General features: G+C 44.9%; 1 protein-coding gene across 4 annotated transcripts in view; it reads right to left on the bottom strand.

The window, feature by feature from the left end:
- Positions 1–6730: 6730 nt before the first annotated feature.
- PHC1 (polyhomeotic homolog 1) overlaps positions 6731–22772 on the bottom strand; it is a 56941-nt gene continuing 40899 nt past the window's right edge. For all 4 annotated transcript variants that reach the window (XM_053303023.1, XM_053303026.1, XM_053303025.1 and 1 more), the window contains 4 exons: positions 19445–19553; positions 18814–18961; positions 10791–11022; positions 6731–7804 (listed from right to left, as the gene is read on the bottom strand). In XM_053303023.1, coding sequence (XP_053158998.1) covers positions 7650–7804; positions 10791–11022; positions 18814–18961; positions 19445–19553 — 644 coding nt within the window. In that variant the 3' untranslated portion in view covers positions 6731–7649. The remainder of the gene's footprint in view (positions 7805–10790; positions 11023–18813; positions 18962–19444; positions 19554–22772) is intronic.

Genomic DNA, 22772 nt, shown 5'->3' with positions numbered 1-22772 from the left:
CTGTGTGTTCAGTAATTTGAGTTTGTGAATGAAAAACTGACTTGAGAGCTTTTGAGAAAATCCCTATAGCCTGCTTTCTTACTAAAGGTTAATGCTGCTGTTAGCCCTTTCTTTGGAAAGTGGCTTACGTGACATCTTAGCCAAATTAGGGGAAGGGGCCCATGGCTCAGTAGTAGAGCACATACTTTGCAAGCAGTTGACTTCAGAGTCAGTTCCTGATAGGTTCAGTTGAAAAGAACTCTTGATTCCTTTCCCCAAGGTTGGGAAAGAGCTCAAACTAGCAGAGTGGGCATTCTAGATGAAATTTGTAGCTTCCTGTGTGCTGATCAGGTCCATCCTGTTTTAGCCTTAATTTTAGTCTTAAACCAGCAGGCTGCTTTGCCACAGTTGAAGCGCTTTAGTTTTGGGTCAAGCTGCACAAACCTGAGAAATTGGAACCCAAGGTTGATACCTCAACCGATGTCATGTGATCAGTAATATTGTGCTCACCTACAACCCCCACATTTTCTTTGCCTTTGAGATCCAAATCACACCTTGTCCATGCTAGTGTACGGAGGGCAGCGTCCTTTTTAACTTTGTTCACAGCAGGTACAGCCTTTCCCCCTCTAAGGTCTAGTAGAGAGAAATTAGCAAGCTAGTACTTGTATGAGTTGTCAAACTTATTCTATGGCTTTTTAAAAAGATGCTTTAAAATTAGTGGCTCACTCCCTTAAGTCAATTGGACCTTATCACAAATAAAGTACAGTACAGTTACATTCTGATAGTGAGCGAAAATACAATCAAGTGAAATAGCAATAGCACTTACATTTATATACCGCTCTATAGCTGGAAGCTCTCTAAGTGGTTTACAATGATTTAGCATATTGTCCCCCCACATTCTGCGTACTCATTTTACCGACCTCGGAAGGATGGAAGGCTGAGTCAACCTTGAGCCCCTGGTCAGGATCGAACTTGTAACCTTCTGGTTACAGGGCAGCAGTTTTACCACTGCGCCACCAAGGGCTCTTTGTGAAAGTGAAAGTAGTATGAGGTAATTTTGATTGGAGTCATTCTGCTTGGCAATGTAGGCTGGAGAAAGAGAAGAGATACTGCAATTCTGAAGTAAGCTCTTATGAACAGAGGGACTGCAGCCAATATCTGCATTTTTTCATTTGTACACATCTACCTGTCTGCTCTGATCGTGTACACACAGTTGTTTGTATGTCTGCATGCATGTTTTTCTGGTTGTGTACATTACATATGTTTGTATGTACATGCATATTTGCATATATGTACATGCATATTTGCATATATGTACATGCATATTTGTGTGCTTTGCATACATTTGTTGTGTGTTTGTATGCATGTGTTGGCATTTGTTTCAAATTCATACCACCACAGCTTCTCCACCACAGGTTCTCCCCCACAGTGCTATTCCCCACTTGTCCATTCCATCTCTACCTCCCCCATTCCCTGAACTCACATTCCATCACTTACAAAACGGGCATTGCACTTGCAAAAGAATCCACTAGCTGGCGCTCTCTGCAAACATGGCTTCACTCACAAACAAGCCATGCTCTGTATAACTGCCAGGACTTGCTAACCAGAGACTTTAATGGGGAAGGAAAATCTAATTTTTGAATCGTAGCTCAAAATTTCAGTCATTTTCAAAGATACTTGTCTAAAAATGGATAAAAAGGGTTTGTTTCACTTTTCACTACTTTAGCTTGCAGATAACTTTTGAAATTAGGTCCACTTATAGACCATGTGCAAAGTTTCAAATTGGCTCAGATCTCATAAGTAATGTTGAGGCTTATAATGGCAGAACATTTTTTGCTACTTGCTTTAACTTAAGGGGCAGTCCTAAGGAAGACCAAATTGAACAAGCTATATTGACTGTCTGTGACAACATTCCAATTCAGATTTTAAAACACTGATCACTATCAACAGATGAAACACTGTTCTTAGCTGAGCACTAGTCCCAGTTCTTGGTACTTTATATTCATGCTCAGCATGAATATAGAATTCTACATGATGTCCCCTTTGTGGTTGGGAGAGCTATTTTCTTCAGGTCTGAAAACTTCCATTCAGATTATGGTAGGGTTATCAAAAACATGTAGTGGTCTAAGCCATAGCTATTACAGAGGGAGGGTTAAGAGATACTGTATTCTAGTGCAGGGGTTCTCAACGCTGGGTCCCCAGAGGTTATTGGACTTCAACTCCCATAATCCCCAACCAAAGGCCACTGGGACGGGATTATGGGAGCTGAAGTCCAATAACATCTGGGGACCCAACGTTGAGAACCCCTGTTCTAGTGTACTGTAGGTTCCCTTCTAAACAATCATTTGGATCTTACAATTTAAAAAATAGTTGAAGCTTAGTATTGCAAAATTGATGCTTTTAGAAAAGCATTTTTCTGTTCCAAAGAGAAAAAATGTTTAAAGCTTTGTCTAACCTTTCCTTTGTAATGGTATCTTTGGAACAAAAATGTGTACAGCTCTGTAGAGTCAGTAGGAAGACATGGAAAATCTATAAAATGATTAAGAATTAACTTAGTTGTCCTAACCTATGTTAAGAACCACTTCTAAAAGGGTTTTAGCAAATCAAGGAATTTTGTGGCACCCTAAACTGATTGTCACACAAGCTTGTATGTCCACTTCCTCAGATGTTTGGATCTGGCCAAGAAAGCAATAGACCACTAGTGCTTGTGGCAGGCAACCTAGCCTGGAGAATTATTTCTCTCTATGCCACTGCAAACATACAAAACCAATATCAGACTACATAAACACACACATCAGATCCTACAAGAAGTCCATATGCCAACAGTCCCATGTATCCACTCGGTAATATCACAGGTCCCAAACTCTTAAATTCTTAGATGGAATTCTCTGCCACAGGATGTGTTGGTGGCCACCAGCTTGGATGGCTTTAAAGGGGGCTTAAATTCATGGATGGGCAGGTCAGTCAATGGCTAGTGGTCTGGTCTGGTGTCGATAGGCCACCACCGGTCTCAGAGGTAAGATGCCTCTGAATAGCAGTTGCAGGGGTACAAGAGCCCACTCAGCTCTTGTCTGTGGGTTCCCCAGAGGCATCTGGTGGGCCACTGTGTGAAACAGGATGCTGAACTACATAGGCCTTGGGCCTGATCCAGCAGGGCTGTTCTTAAGTTCAATAGTAACAATACCATCAAACTCAATTCACCACCATGATGAAGAACACAAATATGTCAGCTGCTGTACAAAAGAATAAGTGTGCATTTTGCTGTTGATCTGAAAGAAGGGGCGAGGCACATTAAAGGCCCAAGGGTCATGCCCGCCCCCTCCCCAAGGATAATTGTGTTTTTTAAAGGAGTCTGTTACAATACAATGCAATCCTATACATGTCAGCTTGGAAGACCCGCTGTGATCAATAGGGCTTAGGCCAAGGAAATAAGGTGGAATTCAGCAGACAAATGTGAAGTCTTGCATTTGATGGGGAGACTTGGCTTGGAAGCAGTACATGTGGAAGGGACCTAGCTGTCTTAGTGGACAAGTTAAAAATGAGCCAGCAGCATGATGTAGCTGCTAAAAAGGGCTATGCAACTTTTAGGGATTTTTTTGGAGGCACAGAGCACTTCCATTTGCAAAAAGCAGCAGTAAACATTACTCCACCAAGGGTGAGGCTAGGTACTTGTGGTCAGTGGGATTACTCCAAGGTTAGCAAGTATGGGATTGCAGCCTCAATTAATATATGGAAATGAAAAAGATCAAGCTCAGATTAGCAGAGATCAGTTCCGCAGCAATGCCACAGCTAAAATAGGGATTGAAGTCTTCTGCAATTAATACCCCACACAATTGAAAACAGACAATGCAGTGCAATGGTTAGTGTTTTATTAGGCTTTGGCCACAACTCTGTTGGCCTGCCCTACCACACAGGGCAGGTTGTGAATGCATATTTATATTGATTTTTAGCCACATGCCACCTTAAATAGCGCAGTGGGGAAATGCTTGACTAACAAGCAGAAGAGTGCTGGTTCAAATCCCCACTGGTACTATATCAGGCAGCAACGATATAGAAAGATGCTGAAAGGCATTGTCTCATACTGTGTGGGAGGAGGCAATGGTAAACTCCTCCTGTATTCTACCAAATAAAACCACAGGGCTCTGTGGGTGCCAAGAGTTGAAACTGACTTGACAGCACACTTTGCCTTTACCCCCATCTTAAGCATATCAACTCAAATATAAAAATCAAATATAAAAACAAGAAGAACTATCATGGCAATACTGCCCCCCCCCAGGCCTTTTGAGGAATTATATTTTTTAAAGTGAAAATAAGCAATCACACAGATTCCCTTACCAACAATACAGAATCTCCCATGCAATGCCAATGTATTGGAGATGGGATCAGATGGTAGAGACTGCCTGGCTAAAATCCCCATAAAAGTAAAATAAAATCCTTTAGATAAGTTAACTTAATCAACTGGAGAAGGAAGGAAAACCCTTTTTAATCTGAATAAAGCAGCCCAGGAGGAGCCTGACCATGACTGCAATTTTAAACAGATGTGCTAAACTAGAACTTGCCAAGAGGCTCAATTCTGTTTGCTCAGGCTTAAACTGAGATAATGGACAGGCCCAAACTTAACACTGAACCATGGTTTATTTTGGGCAGTGAAACCATGAAGTTTCATGGCTTGAAGTTGGTTTGTTCATCTTAACCATGCCCTTGCGTGAGGTCTGAAGCCACAATCATGGTTTAATCTTGCTATATTTCAGTAGACCTGTCCTTGGTGGGCTCTTGTAGGCCTAAATTATAGGAGATAAGGAGAATGGGTGGGACCTAAATGCACACAGTATGACAAAATAAATCAAGATTTTGTGATAGTTGGTGGTTTGCTAAACAAGCCCCAGTCATGGCTCCATGTGAGAACTGGACATATCCAATGATTTTCTCTCCCACTGCAGGAGAGTTAATGCCTCCTGGCAGTTAATCAATGCTAGGAGGATTTTATTACCACCAATTATTTCTATTGTGAGTTATCACTACTTAAGCTTTATATTTTTATTCTATAGACTTTCCATAGATTATGCCTTTTGCATTTTCATGGCCATTTTTATACCTACTTTCTGAAGGGAAGAAGGCTTAGAAGATCACCATTCCTTTGTGTTAGATACAAACTGGATTTTGTATTAACAGATGCAAACAGAATTCACAGCACATGAGGCGGGTGGGGGGTGGCTAGGTAAGAGTCACCTTATTAAAACAGATGGAAAGGAAGTTCCATTAGCTCTATGTACTTACTCAGATTACTTTAAAAAAACACACATTTTATATCTTCTTCCAAGGAGCCCAGAGCGGTGTTTCTCCTCACAACAACCCTGTGAAGTAGGTTAGGTTGAGAGAGAAGTGACTGGCCCAGAGTCACGCTAGTTTCATGGCTAGCTTCATACATATACACCCCTGCCAAGTCACTCACTGCATTTGATAATATGATTTCTAGACCATGAATGTCTGTGAGACAATGGATGAATTTGGCCAATGAATATATTTTAAGATGCCACAAACGTTTTTACTCCGAGTATTGCTCATTTTGTTCAACACCTTCCAAAGTTGTAGTGGGGTGCATACAGTTTTAGTTAACTGTATGAAGTCAATCCACAAATTCCACTGGTCAGAACCGCAAGTGAGATTTCCCCTACAAGCTTCCTTATTTACTACAACTGCTACTGTTGCCACTCCATCCTCAGAGTGTTATATTACACTTCAGGGCCCTGTATGTTACAATATAGTTATTAGGAAGGGAAGGTAGAACAGCCCACCCTTAATAAAAAGCCATGGCTATCATCTGACATTGCAAGGCCTTCCAAATTTGGTCTTCAGAGAGTCATGCTTAAAAAATATAAATGATGGAAGATGTCACCCACAAGTCTTTCTTTCAGACTTGTTCCAAACAGATGGAACTAAGCAGAAATATCTATTCCAAAATGTTTACTCAAAATTTGAAAGACACAGATATAAAAGTTACAAGTGCCCATTTGTTGCCAATATTTTGAATACATGCATTCATGGATGTAAGTTTACTTCTGCACTTAGAAATACAGCAGTACAGCACTTTTGAAAATCCCTTAGTTGTTAATAGGGGTTCACATAATTTTTAAGACTGGGTTCTCAAGTACCAGCAGAAATAGTTCAATACTCACAGATATATCAGACATCTGGCTAGCTCCTCTTTCTCCTCATCTACCACTTTGGTGATGCAGCCCTTCGCTCAAAATGGACAGCTCCTGTTGCCCTTGCTATTGGCTCTCCAGGCCCCTGCAGACAGGAACAGGGCCTTCCTCCACTCTAAGCAGCCCGAAAACTGCTGAGAATGGACTGCATGTTGTCCATTCCCACTGGCTCTCCAACCGCTCAAATGTTCCGTTCCTGTCTGCTGAAGAAAGAAAGGGGCCTTTTCTCCTTCTGAGTGGCCTGGAGAGCCACTGGCAAGCATCAGCAGTGAGGGCAGCTGACAGGAGGAGGGTTCAGGCTAGTGGAGGTGGCCACAGACAGTATTCATTTGAATATTTTCTGAATGTTTGGGATATGCTTTTACAAATTTTGGATACTCATGAGTACCATTTATGTTAATCCCTGGTTAACATGAACTTGATTTCTTTATTCAGAGCCTGCTAGAGATTTCCCTTTGATAGTCAAAACACTGTACTGTGTCATTGTTATGTACTAGGCAAGTGAGAGTGGGGAATGAAATCCAGTCACAAAAAGGAGCAGTAGCTTAATTTTTGAAGCATTTTTCTTTACTGAGCAAGAGAATATTTGTATAATAAACAAAAATAAACAGACCTCTGACAGAGGATACACACCTGCTAGCAGAAGCATTGTCCCATAGGTTCTTTCATGGGAGGAAACAAATTACAAAACTGATAAAAGAAAAATTTAAAAAGCAAGATAGAAACAACTGGAGCCTCAGTATACCTGAATTCTCCTTTGGATCTTGAGTGGTATCTCTGAACCCCACAAGACATAGTATTAAAGATCTTGTGTTAAAATTCCCCCTTTCTCCAATGCCACTGTCAGAAATGCCCATATTGTCTTACAAAGGACCCCATTAAATGTCAACAAGTCTCAATCTTTAAGTAATCCATGTTTTGCCTTCAGTGTTCTGTATGGAGTAGGTTTGCAACTTACTTCCACCCAACACCATAAATTCGTGATCTAAACAAATAGCGAGGGAAGAAGTCATTTAACAATTATAGTTTTCTTCACTGTTCCAAATGGAATCTTCCAAACTTCCCTCCATCAGCAAGAAAAACATGGCCAAGCTTCAGCATTAATTGGCTCCCTGCAAAGTGAACCTTACTGTGCAGAGAAAGATCCCATGGGAAGGAGAATGTGACAACCCACCAACTCTACTCTGAAAAGAGGAATCGACTTCTCAGCCCTTCTCCCCAGGAGCCCCAGCAGACTATTACAGAAAATATCTCCTCTTGGCTGTATTATCTTCTGCAACAATTCAGAGGCTAAAGAACTGACAGGCAACACAAGATGCTCTTGAAGAGAGAAGTTTCAAGGCCTCCTGGAGAGCAGCTTCTCCCCTACATAGCACCAGGACACAGGCTTATTTAGTTAGATCAATTTCCCTCCACTGGGAAATTGATGGAGGAGGGGGAGGGGTGTGTTAGCTTCTCACACTTCTAGGTCTCTTTGAGGATGTTTATCTTGGCGCAGATCTTGAGGGCAGGACCCAACTTTATGTTCATGGCACTCATGAGGTGCTCTTCCTTCAGCAAAAGTAGAGCCTGACCATCAATCTCCTGGGAGCGAAACTCCTCTGCAATCTCCTGGCAGCCTGAAAAATCAAGTAATGAAGAAACCTTGCAAGAGGTGTAGCAGATAAGCAGTTGCCCTACCCCAGCCTTCCATGTTATTTTAGAACATGCATGTTTTAAACCCTTAGAATGTATGTGTAGTACTTTCAGGTGTTCAAGATGTTTCACATACTGTCTCATTAATTCTCAAAACACCCCTGTAAAAACGGTTGTATTCTCCGTGTCATGAAAGGCCTCTTTTAAATCACATACCAGAACCTTCCGGGATTCTAAAATCGATTTTAAAGTTGTCTGACCTCACATTTGTTCCATGTGTGCATGCCTCTTTGACATGTAGCCAACCTGCTTGCTATATGATCCCCTTCCTGTGACCAAGCCATCAATGCAAATAGGATCTTTGCAACTAAGATCTTTGCCTAACACCAGGAAAATGAGAAAGGTACCTCGTTTATATATTTTGACCAGTAGCCTTGTTTGCCTGTAAACTATTTCCTTTTATATATGTATTTAAAGAATCTACATTTTTAGTTGCTTTAAATACTGTCTGTGCTGGAAGTGCTCAGTTCTGCCTTGCTCATGATGCCCCACTTGGAGTCACATGCTACTTTGAAAGGTTTTGAGACATTTTTATATGCTTGAGTTTACCCATTTCTGGGTTAAATAGGGAAGAATTTTTAAAGAGTATCTCTCCCTCAGGATAAGGTTAAAATGGAGCCTGGGAGGCACAGTGAGGGAACTGCACCCCTGCTGGCTGTGATAATCTCCATAATGCAGATGAGAGTGGAGGAGAGAATCCAAGGTGTTAAGGGTACCTGGTTGAACTTGGACCTCTTAGGCCACAACTCGTACATTTTAGCCATTATGCTACACTTACACCCACAGAAAGTCACTGTCATCCCCAAATGCACAATTCCCAAACCACAGCACTACTACTAAAATTCTACAAAAAGCAGCCTTAACCATGCCTAGATGCCCAACTTAGCCCTTCGCTTCCAGGCTAGTATGTGCCCCTTACCCCTCGAATCAGTATTTGGAACCAACAGTTACTCGCGGTGACTTTTTAAATGAGTTTTTTGTGGACAAAATATCTTGTATTCAAACAGACTTATATTCAACCTCCACGATTGTTACAGTATCTGATGCTGAGGTATCCAGCAGCTCCTCTTATGTGGTGACCCTGGATCAGTTTCAGTTTGAGACTCCTGAGGATGCGGACAAGTTGCTTGGAATGGTGCGGCCTACCATCTGCCTTCTTGATCCCTGCCCCACATGTCTTATACTATCTGGCAGGGAGGCTGTGGTAGAGGGCCTGGTAGAGATTATAAATGCTTCTCTGAGGGAAGGCAGGATTCCTCCTTGTCTTAAGGAGGCAATCATTAGACTGCTTCTGAAGAAACCTGCCTTGGAGCTAAGCAACTACAGGCCTGTCTCCAACCTTCCGTGGCTGGGCAAGGTAATTGAGAGGGTGGTGGCCTAGCTCCAGGTGGTCTTGGAGTAAACTGATTATATAGACCCATTTCAAACTGGCTTTTGGGCAGGCTATGGGGTGGAGACTGCCTTGATCAGCCTAATGGATGATCCCCAACTGGGAATTGTCAAAGGGAGTATGACTCTGTTGGTCCTTATGGATCTCTTGGCGGCCTTCAATACTATAGACCAGTGATTCTCAAACTTGGGTCCTCAGTTTGGACTTCAACTCCCATAATCCCCAACCAAAGGCCACTGAGGCTGGGGATTATAGCAATAGCAATAGCACTTACATTTATATACCGCTCTATAGCCGAAGCTCTCTAAGCGGTTTACAATGATTTAGCATATTGCCCCCAACATTCTGGGTACTCATTTTACCGACCTCGGAAGAATGGAAGGCTGAGTCAAACTTGAGCCCCTGGTCAGGATCGAACTTGTAACCTGCTGGTTACAGGGCGGCAGTTTTACCACTGTGCCACCAGGGGCTCATTATGGGAGTTGAAGTCCAATAACACCTGAGGACCCAAGTTTGAGAATCACTGCTATAGACCATAGTATCCTTCTGGAACATCTGAGGTGATTGGCGGTGGGAGGCACTGCTTTAGGGTGGTTCCGCTCCTACCTCATGGACAGATTCCAGATGGTGTCTCTTGGAGACTGTTCTTTAAAATTTGAACTATGGAGTCTCTCAGAGCTCCATACTGTCTCTGATGTTTTTTTAACATTTACATGAAGCCACTGAGAGAGATCATCAGGAGATTTGGTGCAGGGTGTTATCAGTATGTTGATGACACCCAGATCTATTTCTCCATGTCAGCATCACCAGGAGAAGGCATAACCTCCCTAAATGCCTGCCTGGAGTCGGTGATGGGCTGGATGAGGGATAACAAATTGAAGCTGAATCCGGATTAAGATGGAGGTACTTACTGTACAGGGTTGGAACTCAGGAGACAATTTTGATCCGCCGGTTCTGGATGGCGTCACGCTCCCCCAGAAGGAGGAGTCTGGGAGTGCTTCTGGATCCGAACCTCTCCCTGGTGTCTCAGGTTGAGGTGCTAGCCAGAAGTGCTTTCTATCAACTTTGGCTAATATAACAGCTGAGTCCATTTCTTGAGATTGAACGACCTCAGAATGGTGGTACATATGCTGGTAATCTCCAGACTGGACTAGCGCAATGCGCTCTATGTGGGGCTGCCTCTGTACATAGTCCAGAAACTTCAGTTGATATAGAATATGGCAGGCCACTTGGGGACAGGTCTTCTCTGTTACTTCCCCTGTTGACATAAGAGCCTCCCCATTTCTGGCAGCTTTTAAACAGGCCCTGAAGACATATTTGTTCACCCAGGGATTTAATTATATTTGTTTTAATGTGTTTAATGTTGGGTTTTAAATGATTTTAACATTTTAATAATTTCTGATTTTGTTCAATTTGTATTGTTTGTTGTTGTGCACCACCCAGAGACGTATATTTTGGGCGGTACATAAATACTTTAAATAAATATAAAGTGGATGGCACAATGTGTGCACCATACTCACCTTGCAGGGATGCGATGAACTCGTACACTTCCTCTACACTCCAGCGGCTGGGGTTGCTGGACAGAAAGACTGGGTTTATGCCATGCAGGTCAGGGGTTGGAGGAGTCATGTTGGAGCTGGCAGGGTCTCGCTCTCCATGACTGCCCCTCACAGACAGGGGTCCTGGAGATGTAGGGGATAGAGCTTCATCATAACTTGAATTATCAGATCCTCTGCTAGAGTCTTCTTGGCCCTGCAAAAACCAAGCATCAGAAAATGGAGCAGGGCGGGGGGCATTAAATGAAAATAGAAGACAATGAACACAAGCCAGGATACACAATCCCATGACTGCTCTGTTGCAATAGCAACCGAAGAGTCTCCAGGAATGTTGCATAGCTGTGGAAAAGCCACATAAAAATCCTATCTTTACATGCACACACGGGCCCAGTTTGACGCATGGCTGGTATACCCAAGAGGAACCTTTTACTGATATTGAGAACTTACTTTAATGGGAAGAATCTTAGTGGTGAAAATGAATATCTTGCCTAAAATGTTATTTCTCTTTCAGACTATTCCTATAATCAATACTTTAACTTGTTTTAAGCAATGGCAGAAGGATATAACGAAGTTTGTTTTAGGGGTGTGCACGGAACCGTGGAGCTGCGGTCTGGCACTTGGGTAGGGGGTTCCAAAAGGGAATAGGGGGGGTGTTACTCACCCCCTCAAGAATGGCGCCGTATTTTATAGAGTAAGCGGGTGGCATACTCCCTGCCGCCCGCTTCATTCCCCCCCCTCTCGGCGCGGCTGCAGTCAGTCATTGCAAATAATCTTCCTCCTCCGTTTTGAACACGCAATCGGGCGGCAGGGTATCACTTCCTAGAAGCCATTTGCAGCTCAGCGGGCGAAGGGGACGGGTTGGCAGGGGAGTTCTCCTGCTGACCCGTTGAGTATGGGAAGGGAAGGGGCGGCAGGGGTCCTCGGGCTGCGGGGGGCGGCCGCCAGCCGAGCCGGGAGAATTGAAGAGCTGGGCGGCAGGGACTGGGTGATACCCTGCCGCCCGATTGCGTGTTCAAAACAGAGGAGGAAGATTTATAATGAATTAAAGAAAATATTTAAAATGACATTTCCTAGGAAGCCAGAATCCTTCCTGCTGGGAATAACACAAGGTGTAATTTCTACAACTAATTTAACATTTTTAATGTATGCTTCTACGGCGGCCAGAATAATATATGCACAGAAATGGAAGAATAATGAACTGCCTTCAAAAGAAGATTGGCTGATAAAAATTTTGGAATATGCGGAGATGGCAAAACTTACAACATTTATAAGAGACCAAAACTTAGAATGCTTTAAAGAAGATTGGAAACCATTTTTATTGTATCTAAAGAACTGTTTTCCTACTATGGACTTTACAGCAGGGTTTGAAATTTAGTAAAAATTGCAGGTTGGGTAGATTAACTGTGTTTGTAAGGGTTTAAATCTATGTTTTGAATTATTATTATAGCAAGGATAAATTTTATAGCTGATGATTCACGAAGAGATGTGTGTGGGAAGTCCACTTTTGTTTATTTGTTAATGATAATATTACTATTGTTAAAATCAATAAAAATTGAATTTGGGAATTTAAAAAAAAGATATTGAGAACTGACAGGAGAAAGAGGGCTGTCAAGTACATATTGGGTCCAGCCTACGAAAGACTCCAAAGCTAAAAAGCTCTACCTTGAACTCTGGGCAAAGTACTGGAAGGTAGCCAGCCTATACTGCTTGTAGAATGCACCCCCATCAGGAAACACGCCTCCATGCTCTGTATCACCAGAAGCTTCTTGAACAGAATTCAGCTCATTACAATTGTTTAATCAAAAATCAAGTAATGAAGAAACCTCACAAATGAATGGCTCAAACACAGAAAAAAGTGAACATCTTCTCAACTGGATAATTAACTCTCCTTGACTACCATCACTAGTCTTTTAACTCTCAAATATTGGTCAGGAAAACACTACAGCTTCAGACCTTGAGAGAATGGAACACTGGACTTTTTTTCCAGTGAATGGAGAATGGGGGTGTGCCCAAAACGTGGTTCGAGCACTTGTAGGGAAATGCAAAAGAGAACTTTAAGAGAAAGGAGAGCAGATGCTTACCTGCTCTCCACTGTTCCTTCCAGCTTCCTGCACATCCCCCAAAGCCCCGCATGCCATCAGCATGCATACGGTTCCCTTTTGCATTTGCCTACAAGTGCTGGAACCGCGCTGCAAATTGCAGTTCAGGTACATCCCTAATGGAGGATATCCCTAAGTGGGTTATTCCTCCCACTCACTTCAATAGGCAACTGAATGTAGCATATAGCTATGTTAATTTATTTTTGCCTAGTTACTTCCTATAGGAGGAGATTAGTGTTCCCTCTAACAGGGATTCCCAGATGTTGTTGACTACAACTCGCAGAATCACCAGCTGCAATGGCTTTGGCTTGGTGATTATGGGAGTTGTAGTCAACAACATCTGGGAATCCCTGTTAGAGGGAACACTGGAGGAGATCCCTACCAGTTTCATGTATAGTGCAGCAGAAAGCAAAACAATTTTTTTAACACATTCTTCAACAATTATGAACTTTTGAACAGGCTAGAAAAAGGCTCCCAATTCAAAAGGCAAAAATGCTCTAAGATCAAAGAGAAAGATGGTAGGATAGAAGATAATCCCCAGGACTTGAATTATTCTGGGAGCTGGAGATAGATCCACCAAAGGAGAGACACCCAGGAAGGTAGGATACCTTCCATTCAGTGAAGAGAATGAACTTTGCACAGCAAGTCCAACATTTCCCTCTTCTTCAGTGGAAGAAGGGATCTTCAAAGTGGGATCTCCAGTAACAGTGTCCAACCTGGGCGACAGTGCCCATCCTGGGGTAGGTATGGTTTATGACTACATGTGTATTCCCACCACTGAAGTACACACCCCACAAAAGCTGCTTCTCCTGAGCTGAAAAAGTATGGCTTTTAACAATGAACTATTTATCAGGTCACAGTTGATGCAGGGTGGCTACCCATTATGGCTGGGTTATTGCATCACTTTTCATCTTCCCCTTATCTAACTGGTGGCAAAATGAGAAATAAAAACCCTGTGAGGGGAAGATACTTTCTCCCATTGCCTTAAGCTCAGTGAGCAGACATAGGAAGTTGCCATATACCAAGTCAGACCATTGCTCCATCTAGCTCAGTACTGTCTACACAGACTAGCAGAGGCAGGAAGCTCTCTCTCTCAGTCCTCAATTGGAGATGCCAACTTGGAACCATTCACAGGCAACCAGGGTGGACCCTGCTTAGCAAAGGGGACAATTCATGCTTGCTACTACAAGACCACGCAAACTCAGCTCTGACAGTCTTAAACATCAAAGGAAAGGATGGACATGATTAGCTGCGTATTCTCTGCCTGAGATTCAGCCATGCTGGAAGGAGCTCCTGCTACCTGTGCTTGAAACTGCCCAATTTAACAGGCACATGTGCTAACCCAACTCCCTTCCCACCCTAGACAGCTAACCCAGGGAACACAAGAAAGAAAAGGTCCAGCCTCTTCTCAAGTAAGAACTCAGGATCAGAACTGGGAGGCACTAGGCAAGAGTCACATAACACAATCCTAGAGGAACTTCATGAGGGAGCTTATTCCACAATGTCTCAAAAATAAACAAAGGATGCACAAATTCATTATACTGAGACTCAAGCTAAAAACAAAGTTTCTAGCTCTCCAGGCTGCAAATGTATGCTTGGAAGTGTCTGGGCAATGCCTGTTGAGTCAGACTGCTGAAGCCTGAGAAAGAGGGCCTGAGAAAGATTCCCAGTAGTCAAAAGGCAGTGCCCTTCAGAGCTCCTTACCTCTCCATATGAATCAGTACAATAAACGTTTATGCAAAGCAACAACATAAAGGTTTGGACAGAAAATTCCCTTACCTGTGAATTCTCCTGCTTGTTCACACTGGCAGTGGCCCACTACTCTGGAGTGCTCTTCAGTTCATCCACTAAGAGGAAAGTTCTTTGAAGAAAAACTTGCTTGGAGGCACCTCTTTGCCTAGGAGGCACTTCCCACGTTCTCTCAAAGCCAATCCTACTGTTGTCCTTGAATGGTCCAGTACTCTGGGGCGTACGAGGGCAGGTGGACTGTCTGGGCTTTAAGACTGCAGCACCGCCCTACCAGGCTACTTCAGAGGAGATAAACAGGTTGGTCTTGTGAATGTGTGTTTGGACATAGCAGCCCAGTGAACCTCATCAAAGGCTTTGGAACTAATAGGCCAGGAGTGGTGGCTGCCCAGGTGGAATGGGGTAAAATGCCTCCAGGCAGGGTCCCCCCCCCGCCCGATGAACTGTATGCTTCTGTAATGCACACCTTGAGCCACCTAGAGAGCAAGGTCTTGGAGACTGTCTGACCTCTGCCCTTGATTCCTGAGATGGCAAACAAGGTAAGAGTCCCAGTGGAAAGGCCAAGTTCTTTTAAGCTGTACTTTGAGGGCCCTTAGAATGTCTAACCTGTGCCATTCCCTTCCTCTGGGATGGGACAGGCTAGGACAGAAAGTAGCCAGGACTAATTCCTGCTGATGGTAAAGTGTCAGCTTTGGGAACAAAGGAAGGGCCAGGACTGAGTGCTATCCTGTCTTTACAGAAAATAAAACGGGCTAGATCAGCAGGCAACATCAACATCACCAGTTCAGACACTCTGTGGGCTCAAGTAAGAGCTACTAGAAAGAAAGTCTTGATTAATAGGAGGCCTCTTTTAAAGGCTCAAAGGGTGATCCCATAAGACCACACTGAGTTGCCAGGTTGAGAAACTTGGGGTGAGGCTGAAAGTAGCCCTGAGGAAATGGCTGATTACAGGGTTAGAACCAAGTGGAGGTGTCCCTCACCTTCAGTACCTAAAAGCTGTCTGTCGGCATAGAGTGTTGGGCTGGAGACCAACTAACCAACCAACCAACTCTAGCCCATCCTGGAGAAATTCCAATATGGATAGAACAGAAGCTTCTCTTCTATGAGAACAGAAGAGAAGCTTCTCTACTGTTCCTCTTCTTGAGGAACAGGAATAACTGAACAAAGAGGCAACTTTTAAAGTGGCCATTCTTTTATATTTTGCAAGGGGAGAGCAACAGGCCCTATCCAACCCCAGCATAGCATCCATCCAATACAGTGGTGGTTGTTGGTGTCTACCTTATGTTTCTTTTATATTGCGAGCCCTTTTAGGAGAGGGGCCATCTTATTTATTATTATTTCTTCTTCTATGTAAACCACATTTTGCTTAATTCCCCCCCCCCCCCAGGACTGAGCAGCAAGGCCTCAGTCAGCTGCCTGCAGCAAGTCTAACACCTTGCTTGGCCAACCATAAGCAAGCGTTGCTTCTTGATTCCTGTGGAGCCCTCTCCTGGGAATGGGAGCATTAACCCCCCCCCACCAAATGTTTTTAAAGAACAGAAAATTAAAATTAAGTGAAATTAATTTCTTAACGGAGATGCATGAGAATGGCTGATTGTATAGTCTCATGAGTGTACAGGATCATCTGCGAGCCCAAGTCAATAAGATTTCCACCTACCCCTGAGTTGTATGGCATAAACTCAGTCTCTATGTCCAGTCAAATGGCTGTCAAAATGAGAATGCAAATGCAGTCACTCAAAATGGCCACCATGAATGCAGGCAGTAAAATCTACCATTCAAATAGCCACCAGCAGATGGGAACATGAGGCTCCAACAGCAACAGCCAGATAAAGAGAGGGGGAGTATTTGGGGTTGGAGGAGGCTGGAGACTGCCCCCCCCACCACCACCAGGGCATCCATTCCTGCCTAAGCTGGGCACCCAGGACAAGCTCTCTCTCTTTTAAGAGAGCTGGACCATCTGGATGATCCCATGTCCACCTAGCACTTGAAAGGAGTGCTTCATCCAGCCTACTCCAGCCCTCCTCCAATCCTGTGCTAGCCCCACCACATCACCAGTTGTAGCCACATCACTTTGCCAAATCCATTAAAAACGGAGATGGCAGGGACTAACCCCAAGAGACCGGGGGCAGAGTCAGAAGCAGGACAGGGAAGCAACACACACACACCCATCACACATTTGTGGGCAGCGGGGGAGTGTCATGCCCTCGATCTCAGACAGCGAGGAGGAAGGGGAAGCTATCAACTTTCCAGGCGATGCAGGAGTGTCTGAGGGGCAGAACCCGGCTGTCAGTGAAACAGCTGTGGCTAATAATTCAGAGCAGGCACAACAACCTGAGGCAGCAGAAATTGTGAAAGACCAATCTGAAGAGGAGCTATGCAACCAACCCCCGCTTACTCCACAACAGCAGCGTGTCACGAGACACAGGGATCAATTGGAGACTATTAGGAGAAGCAAACACCTCTTGCAGAGGGCTGATAAGCCTTGAATTCCTGCCAGCTGGGAGCTCTCGGCTTGCACTATAAACCACGTCACCAGTCTTCTACTCACTGCTGAAAAGCAACATTCGTCAACCTATGTGTCGACAGTGTGCAGCCAAGTCCAGTCAAGACGAACTTCCCAAGCCGTATCCAATTTCAGCAGCTCCGCTTTGTATTGTGATCTTCCCTGGCAGTTGGCCAGACCTTGACAGTGAGGACACACATTACTTGCCATATCTTGGGTCCTTCTCTGCAGAGTTCTGTGCCACCACCAATGGCTAGAGCTGCTGGGTCTAGGCACACAATCCTCTGCAGTCCTGGATCACAAGGGGGAGGGATCTGCTGGGTGTTCAAGGGACAGCACGGAACAAGCCCATTAGAAGAGGGCAGGCTAATTGTAGCCTGCTTCATTCTTCTCACTTGACCATTGGAGAGGGAAAGACAGCCAGCTATAGCCAGTACCTCTGGCCAGGCTGTGAACTTGTATCCATACACAGCAGAGGCAGTAAAGAGACTGGCTCTGAGAGGAAGTGGGAGTGGCCTCCTAGGTCACATTCAAGCAAGTCTTTCTTCAAAGAATCTACCTCCAAGTGGACCACTGAGGAGCGACATGTAGGAATAATTCGGCTTTTCTTAACACAAAAATTGGGTCCCAGATTTCATGCAGAAATTTCCTGTTTTTACATGCAGTATACACAAAAGCTTTGCACAAATCACAAGCCCTGCTGGATATCCCTGTTTCACTTCCATAACAAAGGATGTAACTTACAGATGGACTAGAGCTCACAAGCTTCTCATGTAGAAATCAGGCACTATATGAACCTTATAGATATAGAAGAATGGAGAAAGCAGGAAAATGTAAACAGAGGAAAAGCTGCTACTGAGGCCAAGCCCAGCCATGTACTACCACCCCACTGTCAAAGCTATTATGATATGAAGAGCTGGTTTGCACAAGGCTCTAAGTTGGTAGAGCCCACCCATGGAGTGGAGAAGGGGACTCTCTCTCTCTCTCTCTCTCTCTCTCTCTCTCTCTCTCACACACACACACACACACACACACACACACACACACACACACTTTCTCTACCCACAAGACCTGCCTGCTATTCCCCATGCTTTGATGAAACACTGGAATAGGGTCTGTGCAGTTAACATATGCCCTATTGTAACATCAATACCAGCTAGGAGATCTCAAGCATGACCCTGTTTTCCCCACCATATGTAGGCTCTTCACAGCTGGAGGTGTGTGTGTGTACACCAGTCCATCGTGTTCTGGGGAATAAACCACAGTGATCTGAGCATGTATGTGCTATAGATTGAGATGAAGGTATCTGAAAAAGTAGGTCATTCACAGCCTACTATGAAGGATGTGGCATCTCCATAGCTGGTATTAGGACACCATGTGAAGACTGACTTTTTGCAAATTATCCTACTACTCTGGAACAGCGGAAAGGGAAACAATGCGGAAGAGGTCTGATGCATGGAATAAGGGTCAGATACAAAAGAATCTTGGTTACACTAAATTATTCAACACTCTGCTTTCAGTCTTAGCTAGATGAACCCCTTGCAACAAGAGGCAACCTCTTGCAACAAGAAGGGTACAAAAAAATCTCCAAATGAAGATTGCCTCTCCTAGGCACTGCAGAAGAAGATTACATCCTCACCCGGTGACGCTTGCCCTGGATTTTGGCTCGGGCAATCTCCGAGCTGCTGCGTCGAGGCCCACGCCGCCGACGGGCATAGGTTGCTTCCTGGAGTTCCTTAATCTTTTTCCTTTGCAGCCGAAGTTGGTGGCTGCAGCCCACATTGTACCTATGAAGAAAATGAGTAAGTCTTGTTCTCTACAAATAAAGCAAGGATCAACTCCTTTACAATCTTAGTCCCTTTCCGCAGAACAGTTTGGTGCTGGGGTTCTAAAATCCCCACATACTTGCAGGAAAAGTATGACGCAGCCAACTACCAGGCCATAAATCCATCAGGGTCAGCAAAGTTAGACACATTTGCATGAGGGACACCAAACAGGAAGGGTAACAGTAATATCAGCCAATAACCCTTAACTCTGAAAGTAATGGTAAAAGCACAACAGCTTGACAGATCCATTTCCCAGGAAAGCCAGCATTATCTATTATTTATATATTTATCAAAGCATCTGAAAAAGTACTATATAGGTACTAAAGTTAAATAGATCCCTGCCTGCAGGCTTACAAGTTACCACCACCTTGGAGGCAAAATCAGATTACTCCACTGAAGTATAACTTAAAACATTAGGTTAATCAAGTTAACACAGAGAGTTACCTTTTGGCACATGTTACGGAACAGAACCTCTTGGAACCACGGAACTGATTGGCTGGGCCATATTTTCCACAGAATTCGCATTTCAAGAGGTTCCCTTTCTTGTCTTGCTCTAAGTCAGAGAGGTACAGAAATATTTAGACTACTAAAGAAACCGACTTCACTGACACGCAACAGCAAAATGCAAGCTTAAGATCTATGTGAGAGAAAGTTTCCTTTCTCAGTTGAAAGACTAGCAAGTGATTCAGGCATGGAAAGGTCTCCCCAAGAAGAACTCCTGGAACGACAGGTTGTTGACCTCTAACTTTGGTTCTTCTAATGATCATCTGTGCTCTTACACAAATGGACTTTGAGCCTGCGCAGAGACCTTGTCAGAGCTTTCCAAGCTAGGATCTCAGACTTTTGGCGGTAACCCCACCCCCTCCATATATATGCAGCTGCACGGGCTTCCCTCCTCAGTCTCCTGAGTCTGCAAAAACTGGAAAAGACTAGCAGAAAACATTAGAAGAGGGGAGGAAGGGAGGGCATGTAAGAGCGCAGATAACCAATAGAAGAACCAAAGTTACAGGTAAGCAACCTGTTCTTGGACGTGGTCTCTGTGCTTTACATGAATGGGTGCATAGCAAGCTGCACCCAGTGCTCTACTCACCTGGAGGCAGGTTAAGGAAAAGATAGATTGCAGTACCGCCCTGCCAAACGCAGTGTCTCTTTTGGCATGAACATCCAGGGCATAATGTTGAATGAAGGAGTGTTTTGAAACCCATGTAGCTGCTTGGCAGATGACCTCTAGTGGGATAGCCCTGTCAAAGGCTGTCAAAACTGCGACGGCTCTGGTCAAATGTGCCCGGATCGAGGGTGACAAGGGTCACTTGGCTAGTTAATAAGCCAACTCTATGGTACCTACAGTCCTTCTGGTACTGTCAAAGGCTGTCAAAACTGTGACGGCTCTGGTCAAATGTGCCTGGATCGAGGGTGACAAGGGTCACTTGGCTAGTTAATAAGCCAACTCTATGGTACCTACAGTCCTTCTGGTACTTCAGTATTGAGCAGATGCTTGTTTGCCCTTGGCAGGGCCAGAATGTAGAACGAAGAGAGATTGTCACTTATGGAACGAGGAGGTTCTATCTGCATAGAAGGCTAGTGCCCTGCAGACATCTAGGGTGTGGAGCCTTCATTGAGCATCATCAGATGGGTCGGCAAAGAAGGTGGGCAACGAAACAGGCTGAGAATGGTGGAAGGAGGTAACCACCTTAGGTAAAAATACAATATCCGACCAAAGGACCACCTTATCCTTGTGGAAGATGAGGTCTGCTTGGAGCGCTCTGAGTTCACCGACGCGTCTGGCCGAGGTGATCACTGTGAGGAAGATGGCCTTGCAGGTTAAAAGGTCTAGAGAGATAGTGGCAAGGGGTTCAAGTCGATACGCCATAATGGCAGAGAGAACTAGCGTAAGATCCCACGCTGGGGCCATGGTGGGTCAGGGTACAACTGCGAGAGGCCCTTAAGGAATTGTTTAACAGTGGGATTTCGGAACCAGGACTGAGTAGAGGACAGTGAGTGAGCCATTATAGCCACTAGGTGCACTTTCAGGGAAGGCAGTTTGAGGCCTGATTCTTTGAGCATGAGAAGGTAGGCTCATATATGGTCCACAGAGAGCAAAGGTAGCGGAATTGAACAGCCACAGAGAAAATGCAGAAAACGAGTCTATTTATGTGAATATGAGTGCTTGGTGGAAGGCTTTCGGGCTGCGTCGAGGAGCTGTTGGAGGTTCACCGGGAGGGATGAGGAGCCAAGCCATGAGGTGGATGAGGAAGGTTGGGGTGGAAGAGGCGGCCTTCTTCTTGGGTGAGGAAGGTACGGCAAGCGCCTGTAGCGGTGCTGTGAGAGAAGGAGAAGGCAAGGGAACCAGGGCCTCCTAGGCCACCAAGGGGCGAGCAAGATGCAGCTAGGTTGGTCTTGCGAGATCTTCTGGAGAACTCGAGGGAGGAGAGGTATGGCTGGAAATACGTAGGTCAAGAGGTTCGTCCATGGTATGGTGAACACATCTCCAAAGGAGTTCCAACCGGCTCCGGAGCAAAATTTGCAGCATTGCGCCTTTTCTGCTGAGGTGAATAGGTCCAGGTTGGGAGTGAACCAGAGGGTGAAGAGAGATTGCAGAGTTGGCTGGTGGATCTGCCATTCGTGGGAGGACACCCGGTCCTGCTCAGGGCGTCCGCTGTAATGTTGGCTGTCCCTTGAATGTGCACTGCTATGGGTGTGATCCCATGCTGAATGTACCAGAACCAGAGGTCCATGGAGACGTGGAGCAGTTTCTTGGATGAGGTACCACCCTGGCGGTTTAGGTATGCTTTCACGGTTGTATTGTCCGTTTGAATGAGAACGGATGTATGTATGATAAGTAGAAGGAAGCTCCTGCGAGAGCTTTGAAGATGACCAGCAGTTCTAGGTAATTTATGTGTTCCAATGCTTCTCCTGGGGACCACAGGCCATGAATATGTTGACCCTGAGCATGCGCACCCCAGCCCTCCATGGAGGTGTCCGTGGTGAGCACCAGGGCATGTCGAGGGGCTTGAAACGGGGTTCCGACCTGTTGGCTGGTACCGTCCACCATGTGAGAGAGTCCAGCATGTAAGGTGGAATGTGTACAGGGAGCAGGATGGAGTCTGTTTGAGGGCAAAACACGGAGAGGAACCAGTGTTGAAGGGTCCTGGTCCTCAGACGGGTGTGCAGGAGAACATAAGTAGTGGGTGCCATGTGGCCCATTAACTGCTGAATGACCCGTGCTGGTTGATGGGGGAAAGATATCAAGTGAGAAGAGAGGTCCAAGATGGCATGGATTCTGTATTCTGGAAGGAATACTTGTGCCTGAACAGAGTTGAATAGGATCCCCAGAAACTATAGTTCTGGAGGGGGTCAATTTTGATTTTTCGGGATTGAGTTGGAGCCCAAGGGAGGTGAGGAGAGTGGTGACCGCCCACAGGTCTGCTAGCAATGAGTGAGCGTTGTCTGCCACCAGCAACCAGTCATCGAGAAGTGGGAATAACTAGATTTTTGTTGTTGGAGATGTGCCACCACCATGGCCATATATTTGGTGAAGACCCTCGGTGCTGACGCGAGTCCAAATGGAAGGGCCTAGAATTGGTGGAGTCGCCGATCTGGAAGCGGAGGAAGCAGCAATGTCGTGGCTGTATGGTAATATGATAGTATGTGTCGCGTAGATCTATCAATACAAACCATTGATCATTGTGGAGCAAGGTAGTGATGGTGAGGATCGTGACCATGCGAAAACGACGGTATGTGACATGTTTGTTGAGGTCATAAAGATCCAGGA

Source organism: Hemicordylus capensis, chromosome 2 (genome assembly GCF_027244095.1).
Source record: "Hemicordylus capensis ecotype Gifberg chromosome 2, rHemCap1.1.pri, whole genome shotgun sequence".
NCBI lineage: Eukaryota > Metazoa > Chordata > Lepidosauria > Squamata > Cordylidae > Hemicordylus > Hemicordylus capensis.
Note: the sequence above shows the minus strand (reverse complement) of the source record. Positions and strands in the feature narration are given on the sequence as shown.